The sequence below is a fragment of the Papaver somniferum genome, chromosome 8 (assembly GCF_003573695.1).
Source record: "Papaver somniferum cultivar HN1 chromosome 8, ASM357369v1, whole genome shotgun sequence".
Taxonomy (NCBI): domain Eukaryota; kingdom Viridiplantae; phylum Streptophyta; class Magnoliopsida; order Ranunculales; family Papaveraceae; genus Papaver; species Papaver somniferum.
The window spans coordinates 1,250,905-1,271,080 of NC_039365.1; the positions used below are offsets into that span (position 1 = coordinate 1,250,905).

The following is a 20,176-nucleotide window of genomic DNA, read 5'->3' on the forward strand; positions in this document are numbered from 1 at the left end:
TCCATTAAAATTTGGGTATACCAATTAATCTGAATATACCCCAATCCAGCCAATATTGATAAATAGAATATATAATTTCTTTAATTCCTCTCGTCGTGTTTCACTTTAGGGTTTTTACTGTTTTATAATATTTGACTCACGTGTATTGTCATATAATTTCTTTAATTCCTCTCGTCGTGTTTCACTTTAAGGTTTTTACTGTTTTATAATATTCGACTTATGTGTATTGTTCGTTCCCTTGACTTATGTAATTATAATGTCTGAACTCGTAGTTATCCGAGTCCAGGAGTGGCATCTCGATTATATTGGAATGATAAATCAAAGAAATATCTGGATCATACATGATTTAACGAATGCTCGAATTGGATTTGATACCAACGGCTGTTTCATTTGATCTGTACGTTTTATCAGTATTAATAATGTCAGCCAATATTAATTAATAGAATATATAATTTCTTTAGTTCCTTTCGTCGTGTTTCCCTTTGGGGTTTTTGTTTGATAATATTTAACTTACGAGTATTCTTCGTTGACTTGACTTATGTACTCTGTACTCATAGTTACCAAAATAGAGTATCCACATATAGTGTCTTAATTTGGGAGAAAAAACAACAACATTGTGTCTACATTTCATGCTTCCTAAGATGTATAAAGTTTTTACATGTAGGATTTACACAAAAATATAGTATTTTCATTTTCATTTAATTGTGTTACAACCCTGTTTCCTTCATCTAGTAATTGTGTTAGGAGATGTCCACACAATATCTTTGACAGTCGTGGGGTGGGGTGTCATAACTCTCAGGAAATATTGGTACAGAGAGACTGAGCTCAATGTGTACTTTTCGCATTTATATGCCATATGGGGCTTTTCTGTGTGAACCATACCATGTAAAATTAATCCCCATTTACCAAAAACATCATCCGTTGCACCAAACCACACGACTTAATTTCATGAAACTGAGAATGAAATCAATGGAGGTGCAATCACCTTTCTTTCAACAAAAAATTCTTAAGAAACAGATTTGTTTAAAAGAAACCAAATACACTAAGGGACCCTCTCTTGGACCCATCCAATTAACTTCAATATGAACTTCATATTTTCTGCGGGGAGGATCTGCATTTGTCATAGTTTCTTCTTCGTTCATTGCTACCAAAACAAGTTTATACTCCTCATCTCTTCCTCGATATTCTTTGCCTCTGTTGATTCGCTCCGCATGAATCAAGTGATCCAACCGTAAGTTTGTCTTGGCTCTGTCGTTATGTTCACTTATGGCTTCATCTGCATAGTATAAGAGGCGAGGGTGGTTCAAGTTATGAAACCATTCCAGAAGACCATCATTATCACCATGATTGTTGCCGAGACGTACCAAAATGAGCAATACCAAAAGAAAGATCGTTAACATCGAAAGATATCTAGCAGCAGTAGATGAACATTTATAATAATCTTTTGATCTTAACATTTTCTCTGCAGTTTTCTTTTTCTGCTTTTGACTTTTGAACATGGCTGCTTGAAGATAATGAAACCTCGATCCCTGTTTGTCTCTATATATCTCTTTTTACCATAGAGAGTAAAGTAATTGGAGAATACAAAGGGGTTAGGCTCTTAAGGATTATACGAACGACCAGAGTTATTTAATGGCACCAGTATAAAATTTTGCATTCAATTCTAAGATATTATTATTTAATTAATGGCATGCGTACAATGCGTTTCACAGTGAATTCTTTTGCAAATGCCAAATGGGGAATCGCCCCCACCAAAGCAATGAATGAGATAAGAATAAGATCAAACCCCAAAATATACTTATTGAGATTATACAGTACGCAACACGGCAACAATATCATATGAGAAAAAGTTTATTATGGATATATAGATGATTATAATGTATCATTGTATAAGGCAAGTTTTTCGAAATTTGAAATCAATGTGAACAATTTTTTCTAGAAGTCTAGATGTTTCTTTTGGAAAAATTAATGAATTAGGATTGGTAAATTTTCTACAATACAAGGTTATTCTTTAAACTCCACAAGATGATCAACTACAGTATGAATCACAGACTTCCTCCAAAAAGTGTGCATCTCCTACTGTTCGCTAATGCTCACATGGATGCTCTAATTTCACAGTTCTGCACTTCTACAATAGAATTTTTCACTCCACTCGCAGCCAAATTCTTTCCTCCAAACCTATAACACCAAGCCTATGTATCATCCTGATATTGATCATCAAATTTAAACACCTGAAGCCACCAAATACTTGGGCATTCAGATCAAGGACTAGTCACTTCCTAATTAGAGTAGGAGACATATCGGAGCATAAGTTGGTGTACGAGAAGTGGGTTAGGCCAGCAACTTACAGCCTATAAAGTTTAACTAAGTTTAATTGGGGGTTACCAGACTGTTGTTCAGCCGCCACCATCAGTCGCCTTTTAACTAAGTTTATCAAGCCATTAAACAATGCGCACTTACCTGTTCTGTATATTTTCTTACATCAAAATCAATCTTATTTAGTTCAAAATCAAAAACAGTGGAAAGAATAGAGGGGGAATCACATGATATCCTCTTTCGCTCAAAGCATCATTTTAGACAGCTAGAAACAAGGTTTATGCAATGATATATGGTTCATGTGCTCCCATGTGAGTTCACACCATATCAGATAATGTGGCTAGCTGTGGACCACATGTTTTCCAAAGGAAAGTAGGGCAGTGAATGGAAGACGCAAATATTACCTCAATTTGACTGCTGTCAGGGGAGAACCAGTGCAGGAGAACTCCGAGATGTATACCAGCAGGAATCAATTTAAAAAGCAGCAGAGTTGTCACCTGAAAAATTGCTCTAACAAGTTAACCACTGAGGGAAAAAATGATAAAATGGTATCATATAACTCATGCATATTAGTCAAAACAACGGAAAAGATACATTGCTTGGTATCATAATTTTCATAATGATCAGATTTACCACGTCACTTGATAAAGTATTATTGCATACATTTGATGGTGAAACTTTGGGGAACTAGGATACACTGAATGTAGGTCATGGTCCATGAACTTGGCGATTCAGCACAAGATTTCAAAATATTCAAATAAAAATATTTTGATAACCTATATCCAGGGTCAGATTTGAAGGTCTTTTACAAAACTGTTTTACATACCAGGCTAAGAGCTGTCGTGCCAAGAAGCAGCAGGAACAGTTTACCCTGTCAAAATCAGTAAAATTGGAATTAAAATCCAGTTAAAAAAGAAACACGCAGGCACAAGACCATCTGCGAACTGTGAAGTGATATGATAATAATAATATGTAAAAGCCTTTGATCAGCACTACCTCAAGGTACACACTGATTTTTTTCTTACAAAATAAAACCTACAAGTGAATACACGGCTCAGGAATGTTATTTAAATTCCGCTGCAAGAAGGGAATCCATCTTAACATGGTGGACCTAATGAAAAAGAAAGAGACTACTAGTGGCTTGAACTGACCTCTACCACATGAGGATTAGACGCACAACTGAGAAGTATAAAAGCGAACTCCCCAATTTGGGCTAGTCACAGTCTAAGCTACAAATATTAAGAACTGTGTAGGTCATTTAGTCCATAAAAAACGAAATTGTAAATGAAGAACAAATATATTAAGTTCCTAAGAAGTTAGGTAAGATCATACAAGGGTTTATTGGCGTTTGAAATTGTTCCATCAGTTGGACAAAAATTTGTTGATAAATCATACAATTACTAAATGTAACTTAATCCTAAACTAATCATTAACCAGAAACCCCAAACTTTGAATCAATTTTTGAAACCCTAGCTTCAAATTAAATACTGAAGTACCCAAATAAAGAACAAGAATATTAGAAATCTTACCACCTTCGTGGATGATATCTCTGAAATCGATCTTCACTACCAAATCTCCAGACGAACAATTCAAAAAACATAACCAACATAAAAATTACTGATTTTGAAATCTAAAACTTAGAAATTTCTTCATCAATCGGATTCAGGAAGGAAGGTAGTTAATAATGGCGGGTAGAAGATTATGTGTAAGAGTTTTTCTCTGTGAACCTCCAAAGAAAAAAATGGCTTCTGTCCAACAGAAGTTGACTTTGGAGGATGAGTGAGAATTTTTTTAGGTATTATCGAAAGAATATGAGTTCGGTGTAAGTAGAGTGTGATTAGAAGAGAGTAACTTGCCTTATTTTATGATATTCTTTTTAAAAGAAGGCTATTATTGGGGCGTCACATTCTATTAGAGGGGATTCATCTAATAAGACAAAAAAGGATCACCGAAGTAATATCAAAAACCCCTTATCTCAAATAATTCAAGCAGTCCCGCTGAAAACACTTCAGACTGGTGTCAACCTTATGTTCAGTATTTGACCACCAATGAACTCCCAGAAGATGAGCATCTCGCTTCAAAGGTGAGGAAGAACGCTTGGATATATTCAATGATCGAGGGACAGCTGTACCGCAAACCTGTAGCCTTGGAGCCACTTTTGCGATGCATATCAGCAGAAGAAGGGAAGCAGATATTGGCGGAGGCTCATGAAGGAATATGTGACAGCCATTCTGGAGGGCGCAGTCTCGCGCACAGGATACTTACCCAAGGGTATTTCTGGCCTATATGCAGAAAGATGCTAAAGAATACGCGCAGAAATGTGTACCATGCCAAGAGAACGCTCTGATTCCTAAAAGTCCCGCCAACGAATTTCATCCAGTTTTTAGTCCCTGGCCATTCTCTATGTGAGGACTAGACATCGTCGGACCACTTCCCAAAGCTCCTAGAGGCGTTAGATTCGTACTAGCCGCTACTGATTATTTCACCAAATGGGTCGAAGCAGTAGCACTGGTACATGTTACCAGACATGATGTGAAAAGGTTCATATGGGAGAATATCGTCTGCAGGTTCGGAATCCCAGACACGATTACATCAGACAATGGGAAGCAGTTCGATTCTGGAGTGATCAAAGATTTTTGCAATAACCTAAATATCCCACTGGGTTTTCCACGCAAAGGTTTTAGCGAGGCATCTGTTCTCGGGCTGTAGGTAATTATCTTGTTATTTCTATTCAGAAATTTGACTCAACATTATCTTGGTATTCCACACTTTATCAAAAAAAAATTTGCTAAATTATAAGTTACTGCGGAGGATCGAATCCGCAGTCAGTCCTAAATGACAAAACAGTACAGTTCAAGTCTACTGTCACCAACACCTCTGACACATCGCAGATAGGGAGAATGCGCAGTTCGAGTATTTTTATCCTATTCCAAATGTATCCCTATCAAATGGGACATCAACAAATGTGGCGAACATTTTTCACCTGTCCAGGCATGTGAAAATGTACACATCTCGACTATGTGCGCATCTTGAATAGTGGGATTGGCCCCCTACGCGAATTCAAGGTAGCAGAGAAAAACTCAACTTTAAACTCCATGCACAAGCAAAATGCATCAAGGAAGTGCACCCTTGCGCGAGCGTTGAGCAACATGATACATAACTTAATGGGGGTTAGTTATATGTCACCTCATGCATTTGGGGGCGAGATATGTGACTCTCCAACGCATATATTACATAAAACTCCGAGCAACGGAACACTCCGAGCAAATAGTTATGTATTAAACGGGGGAGATGTTTGTACCCTTAATTATTCTACACCAAAAATGGGCTAAGTTAGGAAAACAAAACTCCTCATGTAGGCTAAGTATGATACATTGGGCCTAATATGCTCATCTAGTTAGCCAAATATGGCTAACCAGGCCTTACAAACATTCCATGTGCAAGCCCATGTGCAAGAACCCCAAAACTAGGGTGAAAAATCAGCCACGGTGACATCATCTTGACGTCAGCAAAGTGTCGCGTCAGCAGGCCTGACCAACCAGAAGCTGCCACGTCAGCAAAGTGACTCGTCTGCGTGACACGTCAGCAGGACTGACCAACCAGAGATGACACATCAGCAAAGTTCCACGTCAACAGGTCGGGCCAACTAGGAGCTGCCACTTCAGCAAGGTGAGACGTCAGCGTGCCACGCCAGCAGGCTGACCAACCAGAGATGACACGTCAGCAAGGTGACACGTCATCTCGCCATGTCAGTAGGACCGGCCAACCAGAAGCTGCCACGTCAACAAAGGTACCACGTCAGCAGCATGGGCCAACCGGACGCTGACACGTCAGCAGGACTGGCCACCGAGAAGCACGTCAGGAAGGTGCCACATCAGCATGACTCGTTAGCAGGTGCAGATTCCTAAACATACTCCGTTACCGTTACCAACGCCGTCAGCATATACGTAGCATATTCCGTTACCATTAACGGTGTTAGGATATGCTTGGAATATTCCGTTATCGGCGTCAGCCTGACGTCAGCAGCAACGGCGCCGTCATCTTCTCCGTCAACGGTACCGGAGCTGCAGCAGCAGGTCACCGGCGCCCAGGCTTTTCTGATCCAGTGCAGCTCGATGCTATTTAATCCCGTAGTCCCGCTTCGGTGTAGCATGATGCAGTTTAATCCCGTATACCCGCTTCGGTGTAGAACTGTGCAACTTAATTCCATAGTCCCGCTTCGATGTAGCACGATGCAACTTAATTCCGTAGTCCCGATTCAGTGTAGCACGGTGCAATTTAATTCCATAGCCCATGGATGGTTCCACCCCATGCTTTTATCCTTACAGATTCGTACGCCCCTCTGTGGGCTTGAGCAGAAATTCCCTAGTTGGGCTTGGCATTTTACATTATTTTCGTGGTCTTCATCTCTTACCCCCACTATTGACTAGCTTTTTCCATAACCCAGAAGGAAGTTCTAGAAAGGTCCATAATATGACCTGGAATATGCCAGGAGGCATGCAGAACAAAATCAATGTGCTTTAAGATAGAGGAGGCATGCAGGGAGAATAAAATCAATTTATGCTTGGAGGCATGCAACGCATGGGTGACGTTTCCCTTGACCAAAACTGAAATTGTCCCCATATAAATACAGGGGTTCATAACCCCAAGAGGTATGCAATCTTACAAAAAAAACTAACTATGGAAAATTCAATTGGAGATTGAAGCATTGGTTCGATTCTCAGCAAAATCATCATCGAATTCGTGTTTGGGGTAGAAGTAATTTTACCATCCAAACAAGTATATGACCGACTATACTAATCATGTTCTATTGGTCAAAGTATTCGTATATTCCATATGGTTCTCCTTATGTTGAGTATATGAACGGTTAAGTTAGTCATCTCCGTATGATTTAGTTGATCACTTTTTGTGTGTTGATTTCGTTGCGTATTCCGATTAAAGTAATCATGGGTTTACTTGTGATTAATTTGATTGAGTTTTTGGATATAGAAAATCATTCCTATGGTTTTTGGTGTCCAATAAAATCCTTATTTTCTTTCGAAATTAAGGTCGCTCTTGTTGTTCTTTCGGGAATGACATCAAATAGGCGAGAGTTCTTTTGAACTTGTGCTTAATGGTAATATCATGCGGGGAGTGTGGCTGTGGAATTTTATAGGGTTTATCTTGTATCTTAAAACTCCTTGATGAATGCATTTAGCTTCGGCTTTATGATTGCATCTAAAATAAGTTGGTATGTATTTTTTTTCTTTTAGTCTATGAAACGTCTCTTTTAAGAAATTTCATTAAGATCCCGTTCTTGTACCTTATCCAATTTTATTGACAAAAAGGGGGAGAATTAATATGTAGTTCACACTACAAATACATATGGTTTTCGGATCATTATGTAAGGGGGAGTGGTTTCCATGTGAGATGGAGTATTGACTAAGGGGGAGTGATACATATCACCATAGTGTTATTGTCAAAGTAGTGATGCAATTGTAGTTTGGTGTTACATAATGATATTATTACATTGTATAATGATGATCGAGAATTACGAGTTCTCTCATTGTTATAGCTACGTATCTTCAACAACGGTGATGCTAAACTTACAACCTTTGGGATCATTGGAGTATTTGGAAGGACAAAGATTTCAATGAATGTTGAAGACTAGACTATGGAATAAGAGCCACTAAAGTTTCTTTATCTTTTTAGTATTCCATATGTATTGATAGTTTTGTCACTAAAATTGACAAGGGGGAGATTGTTAGAGCATTGCTCGATCGACCTCGCATGCGTTGCTATCTCAAGCATGTTTGTCAATATCAGTGATCAAAACTATAAGTCTTGATTTCTGGTCTACATAGCTAAGTCTTGGACTAGGATAGCCATGAAGTCCTTGAGATCAACTACACCTTCTAACCTAGTCCGAGACTTAGCTATAATAGACTAGAAATCAAGACTTATTGTTTTGATCACTAACATTGACAAACATGCTTGATATAGCAACGCATGCGAGGTTAACCGAGCTATGCTCTAACAATCTCCCCCTTTGTCAATTTTAGTGACAAAACTATCAATACATATGGAATATAAAAAAGATAAACTTTAGTGGCTCCTAATCTTCAACATTCCTTGAAATCTTCTTCCTTCCAAGTACTCCAATGATCCCAAAGGTTGTAAGTTTAGCACCATCGTTGTTGAAGATCCATAGCTACAAAAATGAGAGAAATCGAGATTCTCGATCATTATTATACACTGTTATAGTATCATTATGTAATATCAAAGTCCAATTGTATCACGACTTCAACAATAATACTATGGTGATATGTATCACTCCCCCTTAGTCAATACTCCATCTCGATCATGGAAACCACTCCCCCTTACACAATGATCCGAAAACCATATGTATTTGTAGTGTGACCTACAATATTTCTCCCACTATTTGTCAATAAAATTGGCAAAGGTAATAGAGCGGGTTCATAATGAAATTTCCACAAAAAACATTTCATGACTAAAAGAATAGACACACATCAACTTAATTTAGATGCAATCATATAGCCGAAGCTAACAGCATTCATCAAGGAGTTTAAAGAAGATACAAGATAACTCCTAAATATTTCCACATCCGCACTCCCCACAAAGATATTACCATTAAGCACAAGTTCAAAAGAACTCTCCGCCATTAGATGTCATTCCAAAAGGAACAACAATAGCGACCTTAATTTCGAGAGAAAAGAAGGATTTTTAAATGGACAACAAAAACCATGATAAGTGATTTTCTATATCTAAAACTCAATCAAATTAACCACAAGTAAATACATGATTAATTTAATTGGAATACACAACTAAATAAAACCACAAAAGTGATCAATTTAATTTAATGTGCTCAACATAAGTAAACTCATGGAGCTACGACTTATTTTAATCATACGGAGATGACTAACTTAGCCTTATGCATACTCAACATAAGGAAAACCTTACGGAATATATGACTACATTAACCAATATAACATGATTAGTATAGCCTTTCATATACTCAATACAAGGACTTGTGGAATATATGATAACTCAACTAGATTAATTACAAGAGAACTTATAATTAATCTAATTGGAATACCAATAACCAAACCAATCACCGAAGTAATCAATTTAATTATTTTGGGCTCAAAACAAGAAAACTCATGGAACCCACGACTAAGTTTATCACAAAGTATGACAACCTTAGCCGTACATGTACTCAACATAAGAGAGAAAGCTTATGGAGTACAAACTAAATAACCAAACAAGTTGATCAATTTAGTTCTTAATGCTCAACATATAGTATCTTATGGAACAACCATGCCAATAAAAGAATCAACTTATTCGTATCGTGCTCAACATAAGACACACAATGGAGCCTTCACGGTAATACAAAAGAATTTGGATCATGAAGATCAATACCGTGGATAACATTCAAGGATCTATTCTATCTTTCCATCAATAATGACATAATAGACTTTATTCTTGGTCACAAAATATTTTAACCTATATTCCATCAAGGGATTGAAAATATAGGCTTAACTTTTATGTTTGTAAAAAGTATATTCATCCATAAACCAATATGTGAATATCGATCACGAACGACTTTACTTTTGACAAAATATGGGACCTTCAAGTTCACGGACGCAAACAATACATATCCCATAAAAATATTGCAATATATTTAACCATTAAATATTGCAAACCATCATCCTCCAAATATTTGTAGAATTTAAAACCAATAAACCTATAAAATAATAATAAGAAGATGAAAATAAAGATAGCTATGTGTAGTCACAATCATCGCTATTCAAGCACTAGTTATTCTTCCAACTAAGCCAGAAAGAAGACATCCTAGGCATAAAAAAGATTTTCCTCACGACATCAGAAAATACCTTCATAATCTTGTTATCCAACCAGACATGAAAACACGGACTTGAGTCATTTCTACGCACTTCTCATCTTTCTCAAGTTAAGGATGAGAAGGTAAATATCACCAGTTAGTTGGTGAATGGATGGAACAAGTGCCCATTTCCCTTACTTTTTCGTGGCTTATCACAAATGATAGAATTAACAGATTTCTTACCTCTTCTAGAATTCTTTCTGGGCACATCTTTATCAAGACTTACTCGTTGCATGTTTCTCTGAAGTTTGGTGATTCTTTTGCAGCTCCTCTTGAATCTCCAACAAGTATCTTTATCATGCTTTGAATGCCCACGGAAGGAGAAGATTAACATGGGTTTTCTGTAATCAAGCAACTCCTGTTTGTCACAACAACCAACCATTGTTTTCTGAGATGTAGAAACCGTCTTTTTAGCTGATTTGTTGTTGAACCCTAAACCATGTAAGTTTCCAAAGGATCTATGTCCAAACAACATTGCTGCAACTTTGTTTGAACTTCCAGACAGTCTTTTCAGATCCTCTTTAAGAGAATTAATCTCATCTTCCTTTAGAGTCATGGTTTTAACGAAGTTTGTATTAAGATCTTCAATCTCAACAATCTTGAGAGAAGATTCAAAATTTCTCAAGGAGACTTTAAGACGAAGGATCTCACGAAGAATCTCTTTATTCAGGAGAATAATGACCTCAGTATCAACTTCAAGTTTAGAGTCAGAATTAGAAGTTGAAAGAGAATCTATAGTAAAGGTGGTAAGTCCATTACACAAGTTAGACTCATCTGAGTTATTCGGAGAGTTGTCATCTTTTGTTGAGATATCTTCAGCACATGGTGCGGATGGAGGACATGCAAACCTCTTTCTCCTCTTTATTAAACTATTGACTTCTTCGACCATTAGTGAATGATCACATTTATCATCCCAGGACATGTGAGATGAAGACATCACAACATCATTTACAGCATTGAGTACAAGTTTTCTTCCTGTCTCTTGGTCAACAATTCTTAACTTTCCAATCAGAGAAGCTTTGGAAAGAGTATTCGGGTTATTTCCCTCTACGATGGCATGCTTCTTAGATTTGTATCTAGATGGCAGCGATCTGAGAATTTTCATCACAATGTCCTTTTCAGGAATAGTCTTGCCCAATGCAAAAGATGCATTAACAATTTCAGACACTTTGTGATTAAACTCAAACGACTCTTCATCTTCCATACGAAGATTCTCCCAATCGGAATTAAGGTTTTGAAGCCTCGCTTCCTTTTCATTGGAATTTCCTTCGAATACGGTTTCTAAGATATCCTAAGCCTCCTTAGACCTAGTGCAATTACACATGATGCTGAATGTTTGGGGTAATAGCATGTATGATGGCATTCAAACCGTCGGAATTTTGCTTAGCAGCAAGTATCTCGGCAGGGCTATATTCACCAATAGGTTTGGGAACGTTTGCATCTCCAACTGCCACAACGGGAGCATCATATTCATTAACAGCATATACCCATGATGGAAAATCACGTGCTTGGAGAAAATCTCGCATAGCAATTTTCCACCATAAGTAATTCGAGCCATCGAAGACTGGTGGTACGTTAATAGAGATATCACCTCTTTCCATAAAGTCAGATCGCTACAAACACAGAATTGTAAGGTCTTAAACGTATTTTCCTTCTCTGATACCAATTGAAAAAGCGGGGGTCTAACAACACCACCCGATATTTCGCTTAGCAATCTGTATGGACTAACTCCGAAATACTTTGCTAGAGAATCAACTAGACAGTCATACTCAATCTAGATTAAAGTATCTCAAGGAGTTAATATCTCTCACTTGTTTTGATTTACTCAAGCTAAAACAATAGCGAGTCTTTAATCAAACACAAGGAATAACTTGGACGGTACCAAAGACCAATATCCAAGGATCAATCAATATCAATCAACAACCAAAGGTTGGATTTCCAATTGATGATCTTAACGCACAACCTGTATTATTTCAATTATATAAACAAATATAATGCAAAAGAGAAATAACACAGAAACCAGGAATTTTGTAACGAGGAAACCGAAAATGCAGAAAACCCCGGGACCTAGTCCATATTGAACACACACTGCATTAAGCCGCTACAGACACTAGCCTACTACAAGCTAACTTCGGACTGGCCTATAGTTGAACCCCTATCAATATCCCACTGATACAAGGTACAATTATTCTCCTACGCCTCTAATCCCATCAAGATGCTACGTACTTGATTCCCTTAGTTGATCTTACCCACAAATAAGAGTTTCTACAAACACAATCGCAGGCTTAACAATAAACAGATCTGTCTCCCACAGAAAAGTATATCAAAGGAATAAATCTGTCTCCCACAGATAAACCCTAAAGTTGTTTCGTCTTTTGATATAAAATCAAGGTGAACAGAAACCAATTGATAATCCGGTCTTATATTCCGGAAGAACATCCTAGATTAATCAATCACCTCTCAACAATCCTTCCTGAATACACAGGCGGTTTGTTAAGGAATCACAAACACAGAGACGAAGATATTTGTGACTTCTTTATCTTGCCTATCGGAGAACTCTCACGATCTCAAGCCAATCAAATATTTTACTCGTACGATAGAAGATGCAAGATCAGATCACACAACTATAATAAAAGTAGTATCGGTCTGGCTTCACAATCCCAGTGAAGTCTTTAAGTCGTTACCAAGGTAATGAATGCTTATTTACCAAGGTAACCAGGTTAACGACTAAAAGACTTCATTGGGATTTGATGTGATTTGTAGATAGTGGTAAAAGTGATAAAAAGATTCGTTCAACTCGGACTTGTGTAGACTCGATTCTAGACTTAAATATTAACCCTAATAAATAAATACAAAAAGATGATATCAATATCGGAGAAACTGGGACTTAGTATTCCACCAAACTCATAACATAAGGTTCAAATATTAATTCTTTTAACAATTATATCTCGACAAAGGTATGGACTCTTATTTTTGCCAAGGAAGATTCTTAAAACATTAGTTGTAAATCCTAAGCATGGGACATCAAAACATCTAAGGAAGCATGACCCATCAATCGAGATGACAACTAATTAAACAGAATCATAATTCAATTTTAATTAGTGCAAAAGTCATATAAGAATTAAATATAGTTACCCACTTATGATATTAGGCTTCCTCCTTCACTTTTACCACTATCTACAAATCACATCAAATCCCAATGAAGTCTTTTAGTCGTTAACCTGGTTACTTGGTAAATAAGCATTCATTACCTTGGTAACGACTTAAAGGCTTCACTGGGATTGTGAAGCCAGACCGATACTACTTTTATTATAGTTGTGTGATCTGATCTTGCATCTTCTATCGTACGAGTAAAATCTTTGATTGGCTTGAGATCGTGAGAGTTCTCCGATAGGCAAGATAAAGAAGTCACAAATATCTTCGTCTCTCTGTTTGTGATTCCTTAACAAACCGCCTGTGTATTCAGGAAGGATTGTTGTGAGGTGATTGTTTAATCTAGGCTGTTATTCGGGAATATAAGACCGGATTATCAATTGGTTCCTATTCACCTTGATTTCATATCAAAAGACGGAACAAAAGGTTAGGGTTTTTCTGTGGGAGACATATTTATCCTTTGATAGACTTTTCTGTGTGAGACAAATTCTTTTGTTATGAAGTCTGCGATTTTGGATCGTAGTAACTCTTAGTTGTGGGTGAGATCAGCTAATGGAATCAAGTACGTAGTATCCTGCTGGGATCAGAGGCGTAAGAGCATAATTGTACCTTGAATTAGTGGGAGACTGATTGAGGTTCAACTACGGTCCAGTCCTAAGTTAGCTTGTAGTAGGCTAGTGTCTGTAGCGGCTTAATACAGTGTGTGTTTAGTATGGACTAGGTCCCGGGGATTTTTTCAGCATTTGCGGTTTCCTCGTTAACAAAACTTCTGGTGTTATTTCAATTTCCGCAGTATATTGTTTTATCTTTATAATTTGAAATAATACAGGTTATGCGTTTAAGTTTAATCGATTAGAGATTCGACCTTGTGGTTGTTTATTTCATTGATTAACACTTGGATATTGGTCTTTGGTACAATCCAAGTTATTCCTTGTGTTTGATAAAGACTCGCTATTGTTTTATCTTGAGTAAAGATCAAACCAAGAGAGACATATTAACTCCTTGAGATACTTTATCTAGATTGAGTCTGACTGTCTAGTTGATTCTCTAGCAAAGTATTTCGGAGTTAGTCTATATAGATTGCTAAGAGAAATATTGGGTGGTGTTGTTAGACCCACGCTTTTTCACAATGCATCTTATGAATACTTGGAAGAACATTTCCCTTCTCATCACATCCAAAAATATAAGGCCCCACAACCCGAATATGAGAAACAAGCCATTTGGGATCGTGAGTCTGACGAAGCATAAGTTGAGTGGAAACGGGAGGATCCAAATCAGTCATAAGTGGAGGACCTCGGAGAGCATGGAAAGACCTGGAAATCCCGACCCCAAAACCTTCAAAGGTATCAGACTGTTTACACCAATAGTTCTCCATAAAAGTATCAGAGTTGTACAAATTCTTTTGAGAAGGAATGAACTAATTCAACTCGTTTCGGCAACATTACCTTGGCTTTGGAGACAACATTCTCGGGCGATCCTGTAAAAATTACCATTGGGCTGATATATGGATCTCTAGGGGTTGAGCTTACACAATACCTCGTACTGGAAAGGATCTAACGGACAGTACAGAGGAAGACGAAGACCAGCATCAATTTGACCCACTGCAACGATAATCCCATTTGGACCACAAGGGTTCTCCTCAAAAAGTTTCTTCGACATAACACCAAATTGACCCTCTGGGTAGCAAAAGTGACTTGAAATCTTTGAAGATGGTGCCTAGTCTTCGACGACTCCAAAAAGGCATCATCAGACATGCTAGAGTTATGGTAGGTGCTCGAATTTCTCGCATGTCCTTTCCTTGCACTGCTAAAAATCAAACAGAGGGAAAGAATCATAGCATTCGTAAAGAAAAACTGACAAAAATAACCAAAAGATAGATAAAAACGGCAATGATGATCCACAAAGGAACTCCACAGACGAGAAACAATGGCGGAAACCAGTGATAGCCAGAGAAGAACTAACACAGTTCAGAAAAAACGGCGTAAACCACCGACGAATACAAAAGATAATAAAGATGAGAGAACATACCGACTTGAAGGTCGAGATGGAGAACTCCTCCCAGACATAATGAACTTATTTATGGGAGACAGGAAGTTAAGAAGAAACATCAAAAGACAGAGAAAGAAGAGAGTGAAAAAGTTCTGAACTCTGAAAACATAAAGTAAATATATCTTTCTCGTCTCCCAAAATATTTTATAAGAAACCAATGGACAACCAATCGGCGCCTCAAGTCCAACAGGTAAAAAATGCACTAAAAGTGCAGACGTGAAAAAAATCTCGGACGTGGCGAAAAAGACGGGACGGTTACGAAGTTTTCTTCCCATCATGCCCTTGGCAAGTTGCAATGAAAATGAGCAAAATTTGAGGGTAAATTACCAAATCTCCACGTGTCATCATCAAGATATGATCTCATGATGAGACGATAAGAGGGAAACACCAGATCATAATCCATAAATTTGTTTCGTCTGAATCGACACGCCTGATACAACGCTACATGAAGGACGCGTGTAAGGAGTGGTCTAATCAATCAGACGATCAAGTCTAAAAAGGAGGATCGCATTTAATGAAGAATCAGAAGAGGCATGGAGGAGTCTACAACATCTCAGAGAGCTCGTACAACATATGCTGTAACCCGAGGATGATGCAGCATGAGGTTACTTGAGAAGAGCAGCACGATGATGTACAAAGTGAGATAACTCGGAGAATAACCCAACATACCATCATGAGGGATAGTATAAAAGCTCGTTCTAAGTCCTAAGAAGATAGACGACAAACTCCACATACTCGGGGATGCCAAACTTTCACGAGTCTTATTTGCCTATAAATACCGGTTCGTGTAGAAGGAGATGGATAACTTATGTAATCTTAGATGGTCTTTCTACAGAGAATTTCTGAGGAATATCTAGATAGAGAGGGAGTGAGAAATCTGAGAGATATATGTAGCTCCTTCAAGGGTAAAACTAATAATCATAAATAAATAAAACATCTTCTTTTCCTTGGACGTAGGTCTTCATGGTCGAACCACGTTATATGCTTGTGTCAATCTTTACTTTTGTGCTATCTACATCTTGTTTTTGAAGGAATCTTGAATGTTAGTAGCTTTCTAGTCTTTATATCTTCTCGGGTATAGTCATCAGAAAAGATGCAACTACACAATTGATGTAGTACGGAAGCGTTGAATAGAAATAATACGAAAACCACATGTTTCCGAGATATCACTCTCGAGGAAAACACTACTTTGAATTCATCCAAAACTGTCGTGGTTTTTTTTTTTTGTTAACGAGAAATTTTATTAAGATTAGCAGGGATTGTGATCTTTTGGTAGAAGGCCACAAATTCCTGGATTAAAGTTTTCAACAGATAAAATTAGTATTTCTTTCTTCCTAACATGTTTAGCTACAACATCTTCCACTTGATTATCATCATGGCTTACATGAATAAACTCACAAAACAAAAAACTAGAGATTAAGTGTTTTATCTCCTTTATTAAATTCTTATTCTCACATTGAATGGGTAAGATTTTCCCATTAATGGATTCAATTACTAGTTTACCATTAGCTTCAATCTCGATTCTTGTATACTTCAAATCTTTAGCCCAAGAAAGTGCTTCTATGACTGTCATGCATTCCACTGCTTCTGGATTCAGTGCTTCATCTCCACTTCTCCCTTTGATTCCAAGGCATGTACCTATATAATCACGCAACACAATATCATTTCCAAAATGATTAGTATCTTCATTATATGAACCATCAACATTAATTTTAACAACACCATTAATGGGAGGTATCCAGTTAGAGGTGTTCATGCTAATATTATTCAATGCAGATTGGGATGGGTTAATGCAGTGCATATGTGAAGCTATATGCCAATGAATTTTATGCACAGTAGTGTGAGGGTTTAGAGATACTCCCTGAAAAACAACTACACACCTATCTTTCCATAATATCCACATTCCAACCATTAAGGTAATCAACCATCTTTGATCTTGATTTGAGTTTGTGGAAGAAAACCATCTGATGACCCATTCTGCAACTGAGCTATAGTTTTCTCTGACATCATCAATATTGACATTAATGCCTCTCCAAACTGCTCTATCATGTTTACATGCAAAAATAATGTGTTACATATCTTCAAAGCCATGACCACACATGTCACGGTGAGTTTCAACCTCTGAGTTATATTGAGCTCTTCTGCTTTTGGTAGAATATATGCCTCTGATGCACTTCCATATGAAAAGTTTGACACGATTTGCAACTTGTGTTTTCCACAGTGACTTCCAGATTACAGAGTTAATAGTAGCTTCATTTGGTTGAAGTTCATTGGCACTATGAGTTAGCATTTTATATGTGATTTTGACTGAAAAAGTGTCATCTTTTGAGGGCATCCATAACATTTTCCTTGCTGCAATCTATGAACAGAGATTTTATTTTAAGAGAAATATTTTCATCAAATAATATGTTGAGCAAATTGATATTCCATTGATTATAATCTGACAAGTATAACTCAGCTACATCTTCATAGAACCTGTAAAGATCATTGATGGGAAATGGTGGATGATTCATGCCTGGTATCCATTTTCCTTCCATGTTTTTGTTTTCTTCCCATTATTTATCTCCATAAAGTAATTTTCCTTCACCATTTCAATGCCTTCTGTAATACCGTTCCAAGAATAAGAACAATTCTTGATTGAAGTATTTTGATGTAAGAGATCTCCTTCTTTGAAGTATTTACCTCCTAATACTTTGGACATAAGACTGCTTGAATCACTGCATATTCTCGAAGCAAGCTTAGTGAGTAGTGCAAAGTTCAGTTTCTCCAAATGTCTGAATGCTAAAACACCTTGATCTTTGGTCTTGCAAACATGCATCCATGCTATAGGATTTGAACCTTTATTGTTATTGTAAGCCCAGAAAAATTTACTTTCAATTGCAGTGAGTTGTTGTAGGATATTATTAGGAAGCTTGAAAGTACCCATTTGGTAAATAGGAACTGAGTTAAGAACATGTTTGATCATGGTACCTCTACCTGCTTGGGAAAGAGAAGTACTTGACCAAGTAGAGAATTTTCTTTCAAAATTTTCCTTTATGCATTTGAATGATTCCTGTTTTGAGTGACCAAGAATTAACGGAGAACCAAGATACTTTTCCTTTGAGTTCATGACTTTAACTCCAAGAATTTGCGTCAGGGTATTAGCAACTTCAGGTTTAGTCTTCTTACTAAAATGAACTGCTGATTTTTCAAAATTAATGACTTCACCTGATTGAGTACTGAAATTGTGTAGTAATTCCAGTAAATTATTAACGGAAGTGATATTTGCTTGAGTAAAGATCAAGCAATCTACAAAGAGCAGATGATTAATGGATGGAGAAAGAGCAGCCACTTTAATGCCTTTGATGGAATTGTCCTGAAGAGCATCGGTGAGATATCTAGAAAGATATTTCATAGATAAGATGAAGAAATAAGGTCAAAGATGATCACCTTGTCTAATACATCTTGTACGGATGAACTCTTCACAAGGAGAGCCATTAACAAGTACTGATAATGAGGTTGTACTGATGCACTGATATATCAAGTCACCTAAATCATTTGAGAAAGAAGTTAATTTAAAATATTACTTAAAATAAGAGATAACCTATTACCTAAGATAAGAAATATTTCTAAATTAATAAAATCTGCAAGAGACTCAATTCTTTGCCAATGCAATCATATCAAACATGCGCAAGATTACCTTTTAGTTGTTCCGATCAGTGGTCTAAATCAGTTCCTTGGTCCGAGACAGTTTAGAGTTGTAGTTTGTTATCGCCTTGGTATCCCTTTATTTGTTGAGGATGGGTTGTGCTCTTGTTGTAACAAACCTATGGATATCTTTGGTGATCACGCGCTTCACTGTGCTAATAATGTTGGCCTGACGTTCCGACATGACTTGGTACGTGATGTAATTGCGAATATTTTTTTCAAGGCTGGCGTCCCTGTACGCAAGGAAGTTGACCTGGGTCTTTTTTCTGAGACTAACAAGGATTTACGCCAAGCAGATATCCTTGTCCTCAACTGGGAAAACGGCCAAGATGTGTGTATGGACGTCACATGTGCCTCCCCCTTTACTGGTGATGGTATTCGTGCCTTTGTCCCAGGCCAGGCTATTTCTAAATCTATCGCGCGCAAACGTTCTAAATATTTGGATGTGTGTACCTTGCATGGTTATGGTTTGGGTGTGCTAGCTTTCACTACCTTAGGAGAACTTAGCGATCATACTGTTTGTTTTTTCAAGCGTCTGAAGAATTGTATTGTTAATCATGATACGTGTAGTGGTCTTGGTAGTTTTATTTTCCCTAAATTGGGTGTTGCTATTCAGAAATGGGTTGGTGCCCAGCTTGTTGCTCGGTTGCCAATTAAACCCTCTTCTGCTAATAATTTGTAATTTTATCTTCTATTAAAATAATAAAATCTCTACATAATTAATTTTATTCTAAACTATTCTTAATAAATAAAAAGAACTTATGATTTATTACAATACATCCTGTGACATGATTGAAATAAATTAAAGGATATGCAAGCATATCTTCTGCATCCTTAAATACTCCACCATTTATTTATAATTGAAATCAAATATGCAAGCATATCTTCATACCATAAATACTTGCTTATCCATCCTTCACGATTTTCCTCTGCAATCCCTTCCCCTCTCTCACATTCAACTCCTTATTTTATACCCTATCCATGCTTTACAAATCATAGCATTCTCCCCATCGTTTCTCTCAGGCAGAACCCTGAAAACTTTTCTCTCATTCTTTAAACTTTTCGCTTCCT

The 20,176-nt window shown here is 37.2% G+C and overlaps 2 protein-coding genes and 1 long non-coding RNA gene across 4 annotated transcripts; all 3 read right to left on the reverse strand.

Moving 5' to 3' along the window:
• Nucleotides 1-884: 884 nt before the first annotated feature.
• On the reverse strand, nt 885-4,112 carry LOC113302748. Of its 2 annotated transcripts, XR_003337073.1 has the most exons (4): nt 3,846-4,112; nt 3,143-3,187; nt 2,721-2,813; nt 885-1,549 (listed from the first exon to the last, which is right to left on the reverse strand). It is a non-coding gene; the product is annotated as an uncharacterized LOC113302748 (long non-coding RNA). The 2 variants fall into 2 exon arrangements; XR_003337072.1 differs by having other exon boundaries at nt 885-2,813; nt 3,846-4,109.
• A 12,555-nt stretch (nt 4,113-16,667) lies between these two features.
• Nucleotides 16,668-17,174, reverse strand: LOC113304149. Its single transcript, XM_026553210.1, has one exon. It carries the CDS (start codon nt 17,172-17,174, stop codon nt 16,668-16,670), a length of 507 nt encoding a protein of 168 aa, XP_026408995.1.
• Nucleotides 17,175-17,927: 753 nt separating this feature from the next.
• Nucleotides 17,928-18,812, reverse strand: LOC113304150. The gene has a single exon (XM_026553211.1). The coding sequence runs from the start codon at nt 18,810-18,812 to the stop codon at nt 17,928-17,930; it is 885 nt and encodes a 294-aa protein (XP_026408996.1).
• Nucleotides 18,813-20,176: the final 1,364 nt, after the last annotated feature.

Excerpts from the sequence above, each read along its gene's own strand:
- LOC113304149 (XM_026553210.1), bottom strand. The coding sequence starts at position 17,174 with ATGAACACCTCTAACTGGATACCTCCCATTAATGGTGTTGTTAAAATT.
- LOC113304150 (XM_026553211.1), bottom strand. The coding sequence starts at position 18,812 with ATGAAATATCTTTCTAGATATCTCACCGATGCTCTTCAGGACAATTCC.